The following is a 20,046-nucleotide window of genomic DNA, read 5'->3' on the forward strand; positions in this document are numbered from 1 at the left end:
AAAAATAGGTTTCTTATCGTTTTTGGGGTCGCCGAATTCGAATCTAATATCTGATTTTCCAAATTAAAAATTGCAAATTTAACGGAGTCAATAACCGCCACGTCCTCGATTCGTGACTCTGAGTTCGGCAGAGAGCGGGATTTAAAAATAATTGAAGAGAGAAATATACAACCTTTATGTATGTCAACTATTTGTTCGAACTCTGGTCCGCCATATCGGATTTGCCATTTTCAATTTGGAAAATCTAATATTAAGTTTGGATTTTGCAACCCCAAAAATGATACACATTTTTATTGAAATCCAAAATTATTTTGAATTTTGATCCGCCATATTGGATTCACCATTTTGAATTTTGTAATTCTGGCTTCAGATTCGGATTCGGCGACCTCAATAATATTTATACTGACGTATTCATGCAATTTTAAAAACTTTTTTCTTCAACACACTTTTGGCACGGAAAGTTTCTTTTCGCTGGACTGTGAAGGGGTTAAAATTGCAGTCGATAATCTCTCGTATGATAAAAAGTTTGACACAGGAAATAAAACTCACTCTGTATATATATAACGAATTAAATGGAGCGCTTTATATTATTCTAGTATATTAATAAAAGATAAATAATAAACGTACAATCTTATTTATAATGTCCATTTATTATGTACAAAATTACTATTTTTTCAACACGCTTATAAAAGTGTCCCGCGGTAAAGAAATTTTTCCAATCATTCTCATTTTATTTTTTCCTTCAGCTTGCTGTGCTAACAATTTTTTTCTCCTAGTAACATCACCTCCGTACTTGAAGGAAGAAAAAGAAAAATTAATGACGCTACTTTCAAGAGTTGATAAAGTTTACTTATTACTTATATATATTTACTTACTAATTTTGCTGTTACATCTTTTTTGTATGGTTTTAAAGTTTCTCTTGCAATTACTTTACTCTTTATCGCTGCTTGGATCGCTATTTCGAAAAGCTGTCGAGGAATGGTTTCGAGAAGCTTAGCGCACAATTTCTTACCCGTTTGATACGCTTTTGTTTCATGTACAATTGTACTTAATTCTTCTACTAGTTTCCCATTCAAGAGAATATCCAACTAAAATTTGTATATCAAGAAGGGATAATTTATTAAGAAAGCCGAAGTTACACATGCAAGGTTAAAGTCGTAATAAAAGTTAATAACCTTCACTATATCTGACAATTGATAATCATAATCTTCATAATCAAAACTAGCATAACCAGAACTTATGCTCTTTAAGGAATCATGAAAGTCAAGGATTACTTCATTCAATGGCATTATATATTGCAGCATAAGTCTGTCATTACCAATAGTCTTGTTCAATTTTTCTACACCTCGCTTTTCTCGACAAAGTAATGTAATATCCTTCATATATTCAACTATACATGTTACAAAACATTGATTATTCTATAGATAATGAAAATTAAAATTAAAAATGTTATCTTGAAATCTTTAATTAAATGTAAAAACTGAGTATTTATAATTTCTCTCTTTTGTGAATCTGAGTAGAAATGACAACTTTAAAATGAATTAAATAACAAATACATACCTGGTGTTATAATAGTTGCTATAATCATAGGTTCGTAAAATTCGTTAACAATCTGTACGTCTGGAAAATGCGCTGGATTATTAAAAGTTATAGTGTCTCCTTGATATTTTGTTATATTTTTACTGCCAAAAATCTGTGCCTTGTATGTAACTGCGGGTGCTGTAACTATCGGCTGCGCTCCATATTCCTGCTCAAGACGTTGAATAAATACTTCCATATGTAATAAGCCTAAAAAGCCAATTCGCCAGCCCCTTCCAAGTGCAACACTACAATATGTAATTTTTTGTGTCATTGATAAAGTTTTCTAATCAATCAAGTCAATCGGACATTATATACAGGGTGTCCGGTAATAATCGCCGAAACTCTCATGTGCAGGTAGAGGGGATTAAATTGAGTAGAAAAGTCCTCTACTGTTTTGTGATCTTCGTAATAATTAATGAGAAATTAATTGAAAAAGATCGGCCAATGCGTGCGAGTAGAAGCGCACGATGACGAGAGCTGTCTCACTGTAATTCCAAAATTGATGATAGCGCGTGGCGCTTTAACGTTACGTTTGATGAGCGCCCGTTTCGCCGCGCGTTTATTCAGACCAATTGGCCGATATTTTTAAATTAATATCTCATTAATTATTATAAAGATCGTAAAATGATAGAAGACTTTTCTACTCAGTTTAACCTCCTCTACCTGCACACGAAAATTCCGGCAATTATTATCAGTCTATATACAGGGAGATTCTGAACAAACGTTTGTCTTTAAAATATCAAATTCTTGAATGAATTCTAAGACGATTTTTCCTCTTCCAAATTTGGCCCGGAGCTTAGTTTTTAAACTATAAAGGAAAATAATTAACTACTTACGGAACGAGTACAAGAGGTAGCCAGGGACGGCGCGATATAGGCGATTACGTGGGGCGCTCGCCGCGATCAGCTGATTGCTATACGCGATGACTGTAACAATCAGTGTGTGTATGTGTGTGTGTGCGTACACATTCTCACACACACACTGATTGTTACAGTCATAGCGTATAGCAATCAGCTGATCGCGGCGAGTGCCCCACGTAATCGTCTATATCGCGCCGTCCCTGCCTATCTCTTGTACTCGTTCCGTAAGTAGTCAACTATTTTCCTTTATAGTTTAAAAACTAAGCTCCGGGCAAAATTTTACAAGAGGAAAAATCGTCTTAGAATTCATTCAAGAATTTGATATTTTAAAGACAAACGTTTGTTCAGAATCACCCTGTATATATACAGGGTGTCCCATTTTAATGTCCCACCCCAAATAACTTTCTTATTTTTAATTTTAGAAAAAGATGTTTCAGACAAAAGTTGTATGGTTTCAAGGGGGACATAAGGTGGTGTCATTAGTTTGACCTTGAATAGTTGCTTCAAGGTCACGTAAAGGTCACCTTCAATTTTTTAAATGAAACCCCTTACTTTCTATTGCATATTCTTGTAGCTTATTTCGAGAGCTTTCCAAAACACTATAATTAAGTTAGTTTTCGTTAAGTACTTTCCGAGTTATGAGGCTTGAAATCATTTCTTAATTTTACATAAACCGTAAAATATCTAGTAAAATATTCATTTTTCGATTATCTTATCTTAATACTTTTATGTACAAAATAATGAGAGGAATGAATTGATGTAAAGAAAACACACAGTTATTTTTAAGAAAAAATATGTAATTGTTAATTGCAAATTACATATTTTTTCTTCGAAACAACTATGTGTTTTCTTTACACCAATTGATTCCTCTCATTATTTTGTACATAAAACTATTAAGGTAAGGTAATCGAAAAATGAATATTTTACAAGATATTTTACGGTTTATGTAAAATTAAGAAATTATTTCAAGCCTCATAACTCAAAGAGTACTTAATGAAAAGGTACTTAATTATAGAGTTTTAGAAAGCTCTCGAGATAAGCTACAAGAATATGCAATGACAAATAGTAGGTTCCATTAAAGAAATTGAAGGTGACCTTCATGTGACCTTCAAATAACTCTTCAAGGTCAAACCAATGGTACCATCTTATGGCCCCCTCGAAACCAAACAACTTTTGTCTGAAACATTTTTCTCTCCCGGGCTTGGTTTTCGAGATATTCGACTGGATGGATTAAAATGGGCCACCCTGTATATATATATATATATATATATATATATATATATATATATATGTATGTATGTATATATATATGTATATATATATACAGGGTGATTCAAAATAACCCCTGTGTCCCTGAAATGACATATTCTTGAATCAATTCTAAGACGATTTTTCCTTCGGCAAAATTTCGTCCGAAGCTTAGTTTATGAATTATTAAAGGAAGTAGTTAACGTATGACGGGTCGAATACAAGAGGCAGGCAAGGGTGGCGCGATTCACCGTCAGACGCGGGTGCTTACGCGGGGCGCCTGCTGCGATCAGCTGGTCGCTATACACATACAGACACACATGCGAACACATACATTGTCTCTCTGTCTGTCTGTCTGTCTCTCTCTCTCTCTCTCTCTCTCTCTCTCTCTCTCTCTCTCTCTCTCTCTCTCTCTCTCTCTCTCTCTCTCTCTCATTCGCTCACTCACCTGTAATTTTTTTTTTTTTTTTTACGAGAGAGGGGAAAATGCATTTTATGCATACCCACCGGTCGATCCAGTGAGTTATGTGGGACTCGAGTACCAAGTCGAATTACCAACTCGATACTCCCTACCCACTAAAAACCCCTCTCTTTTGACGAATTTCCTTTGACACACTGTCCCTCTGACTTCCCGAGATCTGTTTTCACATAACGTCAAAAAATAGTTATTATTACCTTGTTCGATGACTTTTGATGTATTGCTGTAATTGCTTGAAGGAGAAATGAATTTTCCGATAGATCGTACGTTCTCAAATTTAACGTAGATATCACGTTGCAAAAGACAAGAAATCCACACTAAATTATTAACTGAAAGTTTGTCTTCTTTCATGAACTGTATTCTTTTATAAACTATAACGTAATCACATTTATTTACTCACTCGATGAGACAAGAAATTTACTAATGACTCTATCACTAATCACTATTAATAACTGTCGAATAATAACTGTTGGCGATTAAGAATCACTCGATGAAAGAAACACGCGCGGACACGTTACTACACGACACGACGACGCGACAATGCGACGATAATTACTCGGCGACTGCAAGCAGTTTTTTGTCATGGTAGGTTGCGGTAGGTTAAGGTACTACTGGCGCTATCGAACGCGATCATGTGTTCGATTGAAGAATGCGGTAAACATAATAAACATTTAACATATTAATATTATTATTATCATGAATGTGTGTGATATCCATACATCGTATGATATCTATTTAAAAATTAATTAGATTAAATAAGTGTTTTTAAAATATTTATTACTTTTACTATTATCATATAAAATATTAATCTCTTATTGCCTTTAAATTTAAGTTTGTTTTAATACACAGAGCCTAATTTCTTATAGTTATTTAAATTTCACGCCGGCGGAAGATGGCGTTATTCTTCAATTTAATATATAATTGTAGGAGACCGAGAAGTATCGAGTTGAAGGGTCTGAATAGCTCAGTGGTAAGAGCAGTCGCCCGGCAAGCGAAAGACTCGGGTTCGATTCCCGATTCAGCGACTTTCGGCCCGATATTTTTCTCGCCTACAACATTACAGGGGGGAAAGAGGGATAATAATTAAATAAATTCTCGAATTGAGAATTATTTAAATTTGCTTGGTATCGTACCAAGAAAATTTGTGCCCTGTGCACACAAATAAGTTTCAGCGAAAACTTATTTCTCGTTGAACTTACGCACTACCATCCGCGTTTAGCTCTTATTGCCTTTAAATTTAAGTTTATGTTTTAATACACAGAGCCTAATTTCTTATAGTTTAATAAAATATTAATATTAAATATTTATTTAAGATAATAGTAAAAGTAATAAATATTTTAAAAACACTTATTTAATCTAATTAATTTTTAAATAGATATCATACGATGTATGGATATCACACACATTCATGATAATAATAATATTAATACGTTAAATGTTTATTATGTTTACCGCATTCTTCAATCGAACACATGATCGCGTTCGATAGCGCCAGTAGTACCTTAACCTACCGCAACCTACCATGACAAAAAACTGCTTGCAGTCGCCGAATAATTATCGTCGCATTGTCGCGTCGTCGCGTCGTGTAGTAACGTGTCCGCGCGTGTTTCTTTCATCGAGTGATTTTTAATCGCCAACAATTATTATTCGACAGTGATTAATAGTGATAGAGTCATTAGTAAATTTCTCATCTCATCGAGTGAGTAAATAAATGTGATTACGTTAAAGTTTATAAAAGAATACAGTTCATGAAAGAAGAAAAACTTTCAGTTAATAATTTAGTGTGGATTTCTTGTCTTTTGCAACGTGATATCTACGTTAAATTTGAGAACGTACGATCTATCCGAAAATTCATTTCTCCTTCAAGCAATTACAGCAATACATCAAAAGTCATCGAACAAGGTAATAATAACTATTTTTTGACGTTATGTGAAAACAGATCTCGGGAAGTCAGAGGGACAGTGTGTCAAAGGAAATTCGTGAAAAGAGAGGGGTTTTTAGTGGGTAGGGAGTACCGAGTTGGTAATTCGACTTGGTACTCGAGTGCCACATAACTCACTGGATCGACCGGTGGGTATGCATAAAATGCATTTTCCCCTCTCTCGTAAAAAAAAAAAAAAAATTACAGGTGAGTGAGCGAATGTGAGAGAGAGAGAGAGAGAGAGAGAGAGAGAGAGAGAGAGAGAGAGAGAGACGGAGAGACGGAGAGACGGAGAGACGGAGAGACGGAGAGACGGAGAGACGGAGAGACGGAGAGACGGAGAGACGGAGAGACGGAGAGACGGAGAGACGGAGAGACGGAGAGACGGAGAGACGGAGAGACGGAGAGACGGAGAGACGGAGAGACGGAGAGACGGAGAGACGGAGAGACGGAGAGACGGAGAGACGGAGAGACGGAGAGACGGACAGACGGACAGACGGACAGACGGACAGATAGACAGACAGAGAGAGAATGTATGTGTTCGCATGTGTGTCTGTATGTGTATAGCGACCAGCTGATCGCAGCAGGCGCCCCGCGTAAGCACCCGCGTCTGACGGTGAATCGCGCCACCCTTGCCTGCCTCTTGTATTCGACCCGTCATACGTTAACTACTTCCTTTAATAATTCAAAAACTAAGCTTCGGACGAAATTTTGCCGAAGGAAAAATCGTCTTAGAATTGATTCAAGAATATGTCATTTCAGGGACACAGGGGTTATTTTGAATCACCCTGTATATATATGGGGCATTCTTTGTCAAATCGGACACTGCCCCTGTCTAAAAATAGGGGCAACCGAAAAATTTTTTTTAGGGCTCATTTTATAGCTATATGCATGTACTTTCGTTTTAACTCTAGCCTTTTTGAAAAATCCATATGACGGACCCAATATGGCGACCAAAACCTGGGGAAACTGAACTTTAAAAAGCAATATCGCTCATTAGAGTGTACTAAAGCGGTTGCTTTTTTATGAAATCCAGTGGTGCAGTGTTTTCTTCGTCCCTGGTAACGAATTTGTATTAAAAATATCAAATTTCAAAATGGCGGAATTTAAATGGCGGCCAAATGCCAAGAAAATGGTAGAAATCGATGATATTATTAACTGAGACTTATACTGTTCGTTCCAGGCTCATTAAATTAAGTGCTGCAGCGTTTTTTCAATCGCTGATCTCTTGATCACATTGTTAAATTTCAATATAGCGGCCAAGGGTTGCAAAAAAAGATCTTATAATTGCGAAAGTCTGAATTAAGTATAACGATTAGTTTCTATTTTTCTGAAATTCAATGTTTTAGGGTTTTTTAGTGGCTACTCACGAATTGCGAAAAACTCCATAATGCAAAACGTTTAGAAACATGACGAAACCTTGGAATCTCATTCTTATTAGTTCGTATTTTCTAAGGAAAATGTAACCATGTTTACCATTCGAAAATCGTTTCAGAAATAACTATTTAGATGCTGGCACTGTAAAAGAATGATGCTTCAAAATTTCGGGTACAGGTAACGCTAACCGGAATCTTTTATTTAAGTGTCTTGTTGACTTGTCGTGATCTACTTTACTAAAATAAAATATTCTTATGTTTTTAAAGTGATTTTTGCCCAGTTGAAAAACTAAAAAGTTATTTCTGAAACGATTTTCGAATGGTAAACATGGAGTCACATTTTCCTTAGAAAATACGAACTAATAAGAATGAGATTCCAAGGTTTCGTCATGTTTCTAAACGTTTTGCATTATGGAGTTTTTCGCAATTCGTGAGTAGCCACTAATAAACCCTAAAACATTGAATTTCAGAAAAATAGAAACTAATCGTTATACTTAATTCAGACTTTCGCAATTATAAGATCTTTTTTTGCAACCCTTGGCCGCTATATTGAAATTTAACAATGATCAAGAGATCAGCGATTGAAAAAACGCTGCAGCACTTAATTTAATGAGCCTGGAACGAACAGTATAAGTCTCAGTTAATAATATCATCGATTTCTACCATTTTCTTGACATTTGGCCGCCATTTAAATTCCGCCATTTTGAAATTTGATATTTTTAGTACAAATTCGTTACCAGGGACGAAGAAAACACTGCACCACTGGATTTCATAAAAAAGCAACCGCTTTAGTACGCTCTAATGAGCGATATTGCTTTTTAAAGTTCAGTTTCCCCAGGTTTTGGCCGCCATATTGGGTCCGTCATATGGATTTTTCAAAAAGGCCAGAGTTAAAACGAAAGTACATGCATATAGCTATAAAATGAATCCTAAAAAAAATTTTTCGGTTGCCCCTATTTTTGGACAGGGGGAGTGTCCGATTTGACAAAGAATGCCCCATATATATATATACAGGGTGTCCCAAACTACCCGTACACCCCTTTTAAAATGAAAATAAATGGCTTTTATCAAAAATCGCGAACAATTTTTAAGTAAATCGGGTACGCTCTATCAAATGGTAATATTTTTAACTTTTGATTCTGACCGAAAACACGCCATCCGGATCGGAAGTTGAATTTCTTTAGGGGAACATGGTACTTTTTATTACAGATTCGAATTGTACGTGAAAAAATAAGAACCTTTTGTATCAAACGTTTTTTCTAAAAGTGCCTCTGTCAATCTTAAAATTGACCTTCATTATTTCATCACAGTTACTTTCAAGATGAATTTTAAGATTGACAGGCACTTTCAGAGAAAACGTTTGATACAAAAGTTTCTTATTTTTTCACGTACAATTCGAATCTGTAATAAAAAGTACCATGTTCCCCTAAAAAAATTCAACTTCTGATCCAGATGGCGTATTTCCGGTCGGAATCAAAGTTGAAAATACCATTTGATAGAGCGTACCCGATTTACTTAAAAATTGTTCGTGAATTTTGATAAAAGCCATTCATTTTCATTTTAAAAGGGGTGTATGTGTGGTCTGGGACACCCTGTGTGTGTGTATGTGTGTGTGTGTATATATATATGATATACGAAAAAAACAAACTTAATATATGCTATCAAAAAGAATGTAACCTTGTACCTTGATTCTAGAGTGACAGTCACAGCGCTATCATTTAATGTAAGCTTATCAATAGCTGCTTGTAAAGAGACAAATTGTGATTGATCCATTGGATATACACCTGCAAATACCATCGGCTTTGGTGGCTTAAATCTTTCTAAAGAATCAACAGACTGATTTCGTAGATGCAAAGTGTCGCCAATGTGAGTCTCTTTAGATTTCATATTACATGAAATGGCACCTACTTGTCCAGCAAATCTAGATACATTTGCATATAAATTTAGTTACACTGCATATAAATTGTATATGTAAAATATTATATATATATATATATATATATTTCATCTACAAAGTTATGGCTTAAAAAAAAAAAAAAAAAAAAAAATACTCACATCGTCTTTACATTCTCTGCATGAGGTCTAAGAAGGAAAATATTTCGAATTTCATACGATTTTTGCATATGTGAGGAAGTGATGTGTTTGCCAACAGACAGTGTTCCATCTTTCACATAAATTAAGGAAATAGCACCTTTATGCTTGTCGTACCAACTGTCAAATGTTAGTGCTCTAAAAGGCTTATCTCGAAATACATTAGGTGGTGGAATTCTTTCAACTATAGCGTGTAAAACTTTATCAATTCCAATACCTAATTTAGCAGATATTTTGATAACATCAATATCTTCTATATCAAATAACATCTGCAATTGATCTTTTACTTTTTCAGGATTAGCATTTTTCAGATCCACTTTATTAATCACTGGTATTATTACAAGATTTTTTTCTCGTGCCAAGTAATAATTAGCTACGGTTTGTGCTTGGACACCATCATTTGCATCGACCAATAGTATGACTCCTTGACAAGGAGTCAATGAGCGATGGACCTCTGCCGAAAAATCCACATGACCTGGTGTATCAATAAGATTTAAAAGATAATTCTTCCCTCGATATGAATAAAATAGTGAAGCTGTCTGTGCTTTCACAGTGATTCCACGTTCTTTCTCCACTTGTAAATTATCCAAAACTTGCTTTCCTGAATTTGTCTTTATAGCCCCAGTTAATTCTAGCAGTCTATCCGCAAGCGTACTTTTACCATGATCAACATGTGCAACAATACTGAAGTTCCGAATAGTTTCAATTGGCACGTTATATTCTACATCAGTTGTCTGTTGTGCGGAGAAATACTTGTTCGATAAATATATCCACCTTCTAAAACGAAATACAAGATTAATTTAGCACACATGACATCTTTGTTTTACAAATTATCTTTTTTCTATTAAATTGAGAAAAAGACATTTATATAAAATAAAAATAACCTTTGTTGCTTGAAAATTCTTGTATTGCGAATAGTACGAATAATCTCGGTAAAAAATAAATTTGATATAATGTTATGCATTTTTATACGTATTATATAAAGCAATGAAATAAACGTACTACACGCAATAATTTTTATCAGACAATATTTTGAATAATCTGCTGCATTTTCTGAATGTGATAGACATTTTTCCACGTCTTTAAAGGTACCTTTTCATGGTGACGCTCGACGCTCATTTTCAGCATCAAGACAGGTCACGTGATCAAAGTTGACGCTGGATAGAGAAAAGCATATGAAAAGGGGTGCAGCGTTAAATTTTATATATATATATTTATTAATATATAGTATACGCGTGTATTTGATAAATAAATATGTTGTTTCAACATATCATACTTGGTTAAATGAGTGTAATATAAAATTATTTGAAAAAAATGAACAACGTAAAGCAGCTTTAGGTCCAGTTCCACAACTTACTTTAACCGAAGTTCAACTCGTTAAAGGAAGATTTACATTGCGTCCCAAACCCATTGGCCCATATTCTGAATCCTCTTTTATCGATAAAAGTGCCTCTAAAAGTGGCATATAAGCCTTCTGATTGGCTACAGGCCGCTTTTAGGAGCACTTTTATCGATAAAAGAGGATTCAGAATATGGGCCATTGTATTCAATCGAATGTCATACATCGGACATTGAACGTAATGGCTGCGTTCAGCAGAAAAAGCTGCTTTGCAACTGTTGTAAAATTCGTGAGCTTGATTGGTGTATGCTCTTAATTTTGACTGAATCTAAGAGCATACACCAATCAGATTCACGAATTTTACAACAGTTGCAAAGCAGCTTTTCCTGCTGAACACAGCCAATGTAAATCCTCCTTTAACGAGCTAAACTTCGGTTAGAATAAGTTGTGGAACTGGGCCTAAGTGGCGAATGGACCAATCAGGACCCAGTTTAACGTATTAAACTCGGGTTAACTCGAGTTGTGAAACCGGCTCTAAACTAAACTCTGTTCTTTTTAGCTGAATTGTCTATGGCTGCGGTTGGGAAGACGCTCTGGATGCTTAGAAGCGCTTGATTGACCAATCAGGACAAAAGAAATAAAGATTTCTTTAACGTGTCTCCGACCGTAGCCTATGACTGCGTTCCACTTAATGATCGCGGCACTCGTAAACATGATGTGTTTTTGTTTAACTTTTAAGGGTCGTCTACAATGGCCGTAGCATAAGGTTGTAAGACCGTAGTCGTAAGTAATTGACCAATCCCAGTTGAAGTTCAGGAGAATAATCAACTGTGATTAGTCAATTTCTTACGACTACGGCCTTACAACCTTAAAGCCGGTTATACAATAGCTATCGTAAGTCGGGTGTCGTAAGAGTTAACCAATCACAGTTGATTTTAGAGAAGAATAATCGAATACGATTGGTCAACTCTTACGACACCCGACTTACGACAGCTATTGTATAACCGGCTTTATGCTACGGCCATTGTAGACGACCCTTTAAGCGTCGTCTACAATGAGATTTTAAGGAGACTTAAGGCGTAAGACTTAAAAAATTGACCAATCACAGTCAAGAATTAAGAGAATACTCGACTGTGATTGGTCAATTTCTTAAGTCTTACGCCTTAAGTCTCCTTAAAATCTCATTGTAGACGCCGCTTTAGCGAACAACAAGGATAAGATAATTCTACGAGCGTTGCGATCGTTAAGTGGAACACAGTCTATGAGTAGAATTTTTGAACGCATTTTAAGCGCGCTTTTTGTATCAACAATGGGTCTGTTCTTTTTAGCTGCACTGCTGCACTAGTGCAATAAGTTGGAAAGAGACAAACATTGGCCGCATTCAGCGGACTCAACCGCTAAGTAGCAGTCGAACATGATTGGTTTCTACTTTCAGGTCCGACCAATCAGCGTCGAATTACATCGGAAAGTCTAGTAATATTGCCAACTGTTGAGTCCGCTGAATGCGGCCATTAAGCGTCGTCTACAATGAGATTTTAAGGAGACTTAAGGCGTAAAGGCTTTCGCACATGAAATTCCGTAAGACATAAGCGTAAGGAAATCGACCAATCACGGTCGAGTTTTGACCCCTTGGAGGGGCTAATACTTGACCGTGATTGATCGATTTCCTTACGATTACGTCTTAAGCGGCGTCTACAATGAGATTTTAAGGTGTAAGACTTAAGAAATTGACCAATCACAGTCGAGTATTCTCTTAATACTTGACTGTGATTGGTCAATTTCTTAAGCCTTACGCCTTAAAATCTCATTGTAGACGCCGCTTTACGTGCTTATGGAATTTCATGTGTGATGGCCATAAGATTTAAGAAATTGACCAATCACAGTCAAGTATTAAGAGAATACTCGACTGTGATTGGTCAATTTCTTAAATCTTACGCCCTAAGGCCCATATTCTGAATCCTCTTTTATCGATAAAAGTGCCTCTAAAAGTGGCATATAAGTCTTCTGATTGACCGCTTTTAGGAGCACTTTTATCGATAAAAGAGGATTCAGAATATGGACCTTAATCTCCTTAAAATCTCATTGTAGACGACGCATTATGTTTATTTTCCAGCAAGATGACACAGTGCGACACAGTGCGACACACTCAAACACTGTGCATGAGTGTTTGTTGGAACGCAAAACTCGACATTGCGGACTACATTAATATTTTCACTAAAATTTTTCACTAGAATAATTTTAAAGTGTGAAAGCAATAAAATAAGGTAATGATAAAAACAAAAACTAATGCTGATATAAAAGGTTATTAGTATTAAAGTATTACAATAAAGGCTGGTTTATTAGAGACCATAACTGTTAACTTAGGGTGCAGTCCCACGTAGAAGAAAAAGCGGAACGGAAAAGCGGAACGGAAAAGAAGTATAGTGAGGGTAACCAATCAGAACGTTTCTCCAAAAGACATATCTGTTCCGATTTTAAATAACCGGGTTCCCCATGTACCGGAAAAAGCGGAAATAAGTAAGAGTAAAAAATTATTTTTCATGAATTATAGTTAACAAAAATAATCAATTTTGTAAAAAAATATCTTTTTATAATAAATGGAAAATTCCAATAGAATATAATTTACGAAAAAACAAAGCTAATTCAGAATTATTGTAAATTTTAGGTTAGAATTTTTTCCGTTTTTGCGTAAAATATATTCCATGGGGAACCCAGTCATATAAAAGCGGAATGGAATAAAGAACTTTATAATAATATAAATTTAACAAGAGAAATATATTATTTTAGTGTAATTTTGTTATGTTTTTATATTTTGTGAAAATATAAAATTAAACTAAACTATTTATATGAAACAATGATAAAATTACATTTTATATTGTAACAAATATTTTATTCAGAATAATATATTTTCACCTAATTTAATGTTAAGTGTAATAAATTGTTACAAAATTTAATATATATATATCTGAAAATAAAACACACACACACACATATTTTATATTATAATAAAAAATTTACCGATGACATTATTATTTTATATAAAAATAAATTTATAAATTTTATTTATGAATAAGAAAGACTAGATATGCTAGGTATGTACATACATACGAGAATGCTAGGTATGATGTCTTTTGGAGAAACGTTCTGATTGGTTACCTCCACTATACTTCTTTTCCGTTCCGCTTTTTCTTCTACGTGGGACTGCACCCTCATGCGTAATTCGGAACGCACCCAAAGTCGCCTGTGTTTCTTGCTGGAAAGCACCCATTTTCTTTCACTCACTAATTGTACTAGTGCAGCAGTGCAGCTAAAAAGAACAGGCCCAATATGGCGTAGTGTTTTTTTTTTTACATTTTTCAAAAGTCATGAGATTTTGCGCGTTTTCTTCGTGAAGAGTATCTTCTTGTTCTTTGATATCTTTGCAGAAAATGGATACAACCAACACGGAAATTTGCGGTTTTCTGTATATGAAATCAATGGGAAATAGATTTATCGCGCAGAAAGTAAGGAAGAGGACTTTGGTGTTGCCGAAGGTCTGGAAACGATTGTGGTGTTCCGTTAAAAAATTAGGATCTGATCTTGGCTTACAAGTACAGTTTGACACCAGGCTCAGCTGCGGTGGCAGTGCTTCTGCAAAACAAAGCGAAAAGAGCAACTGTATCGTAATACCGTTAAATGCGATTCTATATCGCATTCGTTCTAAAACAAAGCAATATGCATTCGCTATATCATTAGCGAAAGACAGAAAGCCCTTACTGTCGTTGTCCGCTAATTCAGAAACTGAGACGCAGCATTGGATGGCAAATATTAGACAACTGTTGAAACCTAGAAGACATTGTCGCATGGAGAAATCATATAGTGTGTCCATGGTTGACAATGCGCATTCTAAAGCATCAGGTTTAACTGGTTAGTACAATTTTTTTATATATTTAGAATATTTTGTCGATTAGAAAAAGTTCATATTGAATTAATTTTTTATTTAATTTATAAGGTTTATATGGAGATTTGATTGCCAACAACATAGGGATTCTTATTAAAGATGTTTATAGTGGTGATATGATTGAATCTTTTGAATGGAAAGAATTTAATCAGTTTCACTTAATGACAATAGGCCGTCCAGAAGATGTGAAACGTATTTGTGTAATACATACCACTAAAGAGTTTCGTTGTGGTGCTGGAGAACTCAATATATTTTGTCTTGATGCTAATAAATTATTACAAGATTTAGTGACACAGGGTCGTGGTCCAAAACAAAAATCTTTGCATTTTGACAAAGAAAACTTTCAAACAGTGATGCAACATTATAAAGTTAATAATCCTCTTTCACAGTTACAAAATACTATCTCACTTCATCTTAATACAGCTAATTGGTATGTACTAATGTGTATATACAAAATGAAAATATTATTTTTAATAATAAATTATTTCTGAAATAATATATGAAAAGTACAGTTCAAGGGTATCAAACTGCACAAAAATCATAGAGAATATATATGAATCGGAACCTGATCTAATGTACAGCAAAGAAATTGATTCCTATAATCCCAGAATGTCAAATACTTCTATTGCTTCTGAAATTTATGAAGAAATAGACAATATATGCTCTTCTAAGCAAAGAACATCCATTTCCAATGAGTATGAAGAAGCAGATAAAATTCCAATCTGCAATTTTCAAATTAAACCTCCAGCATTACCACGACGGCAGGGTCAAAAATCATGTGTAGAGGACGATAGGTATGATCGTAAATTTCTGTTTTATTTCAAATTTTTTTGGATACTTCTTAAGAGGAAATAAAAAACATAAAATAAGACTAATTTTCAAGAACAATTCAAGAATAGGATTTTTTTTTATATAAAACAGGATTAATGTGGGGCAATATTCTCATGTTAAAATGTCTAATCTTGAAGCAAGGTTACAAAATGCTGAAGAATGCATGCAAAAAATTATTTTTATGGATAATAATTATGTACCAATGTCATCTCAAATAAAAGACACTAATATATCCGAATCTGATGACACAAAACATTTAAAAGAAAATGACTATGTAATTATGCGATAATATAATATAAGTAATATAATGTAATATAAGTAATAAATATAGAGATTATCATTTTGTAAATACATATAAATATTTCAATTTTTTAAAAATTATATTTACAATATTTATGTTATATTCAATATATTCTCACTATTTTATTATTTTCCTCTCCCCCGTTCATTCTCTTCCTGCCTTTCCCCTGTCTCCTTTTCTTTCTCTCTCTGTCACACACCCACGCACACAAACTCTCGCATTATATATATATATATATTAAAAAGCTTTTTAGGGAAAGTGTTAACAGAAAAATATTGATTTTAAACCTTTATAAAGATATAAATCTATTATTACAAAATTATTATTACAACCCATACAGCACCAAAAGATTGCAAAAACGTTGCATAGACTTAACATTGAAACATTGTAATATTGCATAGAAGTTGCTAAATGTTTCTGCACCATTACTGCAAGCTTGCAGCAACGTTGAAATGTCCGCCCTCAGAAATATTACAATGTAAGATTGTAGTAATGTTACGGTGCAACGTATTTGCAATATTAAAACGCGTTTTGTTACAAATCCAGACCGTTTTAAATTTAATAAATAAACCTTGAAAATATAAAGAAATGTTTAAGAAAGATAGGAAAAAAACATTTACCGCCTTTGAAAAAAAACATCTATTAGTGTTTTTTATCAAATGTGTCTTATTAAATATTTATCTCAGTATAAACCCAGTAAGCAAAATGCGCGCAACTTGCCAGCAGATTGGCGACAGATTTCCACAAAAGTTGCTAGCAGATTGGCATCCGTTATGTCTGCAATAGGCTCACGATTTGCTAGCAAAACCTGCTCACAGAATCTGACAGCAGATTGTCAGCAAAAACCGAGCAGGATCTGCTAACATCACTTGACGTCAAATTGTCGGCAGAAACCGAGCAGGATCTGCGCGCGCGTAATCTGACGGCAGATTGGCAGCAGATCCCGAGCAGAATCTGCAGCTTCTGATCATTCATATAAATAAGTAATATAAATACAATAAAATTAATTATTACAGATGCTAAATAAAACTATTATCGGTGACTTATCGGTTAATTACAATTTTCTTTTAATACAACATATAATATGTAATATGTTATATCGTAGTTATATCTCACATAGTAAAGGACTCAATTTAATTAAATTAATAATAAAGTAAATGGTGAAAATAATTAAATTTAACTTATAAAACTTGAGATATAATTTATTTAGAATTAAATTCTTCCTTTATGCTTCAAATAAGCAGTAAATGAATAATTTTCCATTTATCCTATTGATTCCAACCAGTTTAATATTCTGAATCTTATTTGCTTGTATCACATATCAGAAATTAAAGTGATAGAAATAGTTACTATATTTTTTATCTTTTATTAATAATCGCGACTTTATATATATTTCTGACAGAAATTTGATTGCGAGAAAATACATTACATAGCGGTAAGCGGAGGAACTATCAAATCAAATGCAGTTTGTTGCCAATTTGCCATCAGATCACGCATGAAATCCCTGTTCTGCTGTCAATCTGCAGTCAAATTGCGCGTACGCAGATTCTGCTTGATTTTTGTCGACAATCTGATATCAAGTCATGTTAGCAGATTCTGCTTGGTTTCTGCCACTAATCTGCGTCAGATTCTGTGAGCAGGTTCTGCTCGATTTTTGACATCAATTTGTCAACTTAATTGGTAATAACAGCTTCAGTACCAAATTTGTAGCCTTTTTGCTAACATTAATTGATAGCAGACACTTGGTATGATATGTTTTCTACAGACTTTGCTATCTGGGAATATACATACAATTATTTTACATACACTCGATACCAGAATATTTTAATACGTGCAATAAATGAATTATTTCCCATTTATCCATTCAATGAAGAAAAATCTGTTTAATATTCTGAATCCTAACGAGGGATCTAGATTATTAAACAAATAATTTGTTTAATAATCTAGATCCCTTATTAGGATTCAGAATATTAAATAAATCAAGTCAGTTTATCAGAAATTTAACTGACACAAGACAAGAAATATAATTACTACATTAGTCCTTTGAAATATAATTACTACATTAGGCCTTATCCACTTTAGATGAAAATTCGAATACGAGTTAGTTAAGCTTGATGTCGCCACATAGCAGGAAATAAAGAAACACACATGTTATACATTTTCGCTATGTTGAAATGTTGCTGCAACATTGCCAAAGTAATATTACAAAATAATGTCTCTGCATTATTTTTGCAACATCCCGACAAAAACAGTACGTGAAATCCACGTTATTACCACGTAGATTAATATCGTTGAATCCACATGGATATTCGAGTGGATAATCCGCTCAAAAACGGTACTAGCCCGTACAGCACAGAACACTGCAGTAATATTGCAATATTGCAATGTTGCTGCAATATTACAACAATATTAATAATATTGCTACAATATTCGGTGCTGTATGGGAGAATCTATGTGGAATCTATGTGAAAATTTCATGAACTTTCGAGACATATTACTTTTTTCATTTTTGATAAGTGAATATCTTGGACATTTTATAAAAGTATATAAATACACTTGGCCATAAGAATAATTTTATTTTTATTTATATTTTATTTTTAATATACGCAATAAATAGGCTATCTCCCATTTATCCGTTTAATTTCAAATAATCTGTTCCATATTCTGAATCCCAACAAGCGATCCAGATTATTGAACAAATTATTTTAAATTAAATCAGTTTATTAAATTAAACTGACTAAAGGACCGTCTACAATGAAAATAATATCGGTGGAGTGGACGGTGGAGTAAGGCGTAAGACTAGGAGTAATGCGAAATGGAAAAGAACCATTCGCTTACGCCTTATTCCACTGTCCGCTCCACCAATATTACTTACGTCGTAAACGGTCCTTAAAAGAAAAAATAAACTTCGGACCGTGTTAGTATCAGTTCTTTATATACACTTTGGTCCATATTCTGAATCCTCTTTTATTGATAAAAGTGCCTTTAAAAGTGGCTTATAAGCCTTCTGATTGGCTGTAAGCCACTTTTAGAGGCACTTTTATCGATAAAAGAGGATTCAGAATATAGACCTTTATGACGAAAAGTTGAATACGAGTTAGCTAATTTGATGCAGCGCCGCATAGCGGCAAAGCGAGGAAGCCTATTCTATATACATATGTACTATTACATATTTAGAAACATACAGATATAATCTTTTTTTTAGCCAACTTTTTTATCTTTCTGAAAGATTTCAGAAATATTGCAAATACAATATTATATAAAATATAAATATTATAATATTATAATATAAATATTATAAATATTATAAAAAACATGATGCAGGTATATTTCTGAAATATTTCAGATACAAAATTACAATTGAAAAATTTTAATAAAATATCTTTTAACATTACAATATTACCGAGTCGTTGAATGATTTATCATAATTTCAATAGAAATATCCACATGAAATCTACATTGATATTTCGAGAATAAAGTACCTCGATGTAATAATGAAAAAAGAAAGTTGTATCCACGTAGATAATTCGTGGATAAAGCTGCATCCACGTAAGCCACGTAAAATACGTGGATTCGACGAGGATGTGACGTAACTGTTTTTGTCGGGATTACACGGCAGTGAGCAATGTTGTAACATTGCAGCAATGTTGATGCAAGCTTCTGTGCAGTATGGGGCCTGCAGATATAATTGACGGCAGATTGATGGTAGAAATTTGTGCGGCGCAATTTGATAGCAAATTGATAACAAAAATTAAGCAGTATCTGCGCACACAATCTCTGATAGCAGATTGACGGCAGAAACGGAACAAGGTTTGCATGATTCGATAGTTCCTTCGCTTACCGCTGTGTGAGCTGTACTTTCTCGTAATCTAATTTCTGTTAGAAATATATATAAAGTCGCGAATATGAATAAAAGATCAAAAATATAGTAATTATCATTTTAATTTCTATCACTTTAATTTCTGATATCTGATACAAGCAGATGAGATTCAGAATATTAAACTAATTGGAATCAATATGATAAATGGAAAATTATTCATGTACTGCCTATTTGAGACATAGGTAATTATGCACTTTACG

At 34.0% G+C, this 20,046-nt stretch overlaps 2 protein-coding genes across 4 annotated transcripts; one reads left to right on the forward strand and one right to left on the reverse strand.

Moving 5' to 3' along the window:
• Nucleotides 1-631: 631 nt before the first annotated feature.
• Nucleotides 632-10,930, reverse strand: Waw (Translation factor waclaw). 3 transcript variants are annotated; one of them, XM_083086440.1, is made up of 8 exons: nucleotides 10,913-10,930; nucleotides 10,648-10,712; nucleotides 9,520-10,332; nucleotides 9,149-9,385; nucleotides 1,561-1,826; nucleotides 1,176-1,390; nucleotides 876-1,088; nucleotides 632-792 (listed from the first exon to the last, which is right to left on the reverse strand). In XM_083086440.1, exons 2-8 carry the CDS (start codon nucleotides 10,653-10,655, stop codon nucleotides 667-669), a joined length of 1,878 nt encoding a protein of 625 aa, XP_082942566.1. In that variant the 5' UTR covers nucleotides 10,656-10,712; nucleotides 10,913-10,930; the 3' UTR covers nucleotides 632-666. The 3 variants fall into 3 exon arrangements, with proteins under 3 accessions (XP_082942566.1, XP_082942564.1, XP_082942565.1); XM_083086438.1 differs by lacking the exon at nucleotides 10,913-10,930 and adding an exon at nucleotides 10,440-10,483 and having other exon boundaries at nucleotides 10,648-10,840; XM_083086439.1 differs by lacking the exon at nucleotides 10,913-10,930 and having other exon boundaries at nucleotides 10,648-10,840.
• Nucleotides 10,931-14,058: 3,128 nt separating this feature from the next.
• Nucleotides 14,059-16,073, forward strand: LOC145964183 (uncharacterized). The gene is made up of 4 exons (XM_083086649.1): nucleotides 14,059-14,800; nucleotides 14,886-15,264; nucleotides 15,347-15,628; nucleotides 15,756-16,073. The coding sequence occupies exons 1-4, from the start codon at nucleotides 14,323-14,325 to the stop codon at nucleotides 15,952-15,954; spliced, it is 1,338 nt and encodes a 445-aa protein (XP_082942775.1). The 5' UTR covers nucleotides 14,059-14,322; the 3' UTR covers nucleotides 15,955-16,073.
• The last annotated feature ends 3,973 nt before the right edge of the window (nucleotides 16,074-20,046 follow it).

This window comes from Camponotus vicinus, unplaced genomic scaffold (genome assembly GCF_025532165.1).
Source record: "Camponotus vicinus isolate PSW18456_S1 unplaced genomic scaffold, iyCamVici1.0 SCAF_13, whole genome shotgun sequence".
NCBI classification, from domain to species: domain Eukaryota; kingdom Metazoa; phylum Arthropoda; class Insecta; order Hymenoptera; family Formicidae; genus Camponotus; species Camponotus vicinus.

Bases quoted from the DNA above. Each gene is read 5' to 3' on its own strand.
- LOC145964183 (XM_083086649.1), top strand. From the start codon at position 14,323: ATGGATACAACCAACACGGAAATTTGCGGTTTTCTGTATATGAAATCA. The intron at 15,265-15,346 runs GTATGTACTAAT...TGAAAAGTACAG, and splicing joins CATCTTAATACAGCTAATTG to TTCAAGGGTATCAAACTGCA. The intron at 15,629-15,755 runs GTATGATCGTAA...TATATAAAACAG, and splicing joins TCATGTGTAGAGGACGATAG to GATTAATGTGGGGCAATATT.
- Waw (XM_083086438.1), bottom strand. From the start codon at position 10,683: ATGCTGAAAATGAGCGTCGAGCGTCACCATGAAAAG. The intron at 10,333-10,439 runs GTTATTTTTATT...ATTTCGTTTTAG, and splicing joins AGAATTTTCAAGCAACAAAG to AAGGTGGATATATTTATCGA. The intron at 9,386-9,519 runs GTGAGTATTTTT...AAATGTATCTAG, and splicing joins GCAGAGAATGTAAAGACGAT to ATTTGCTGGACAAGTAGGTG.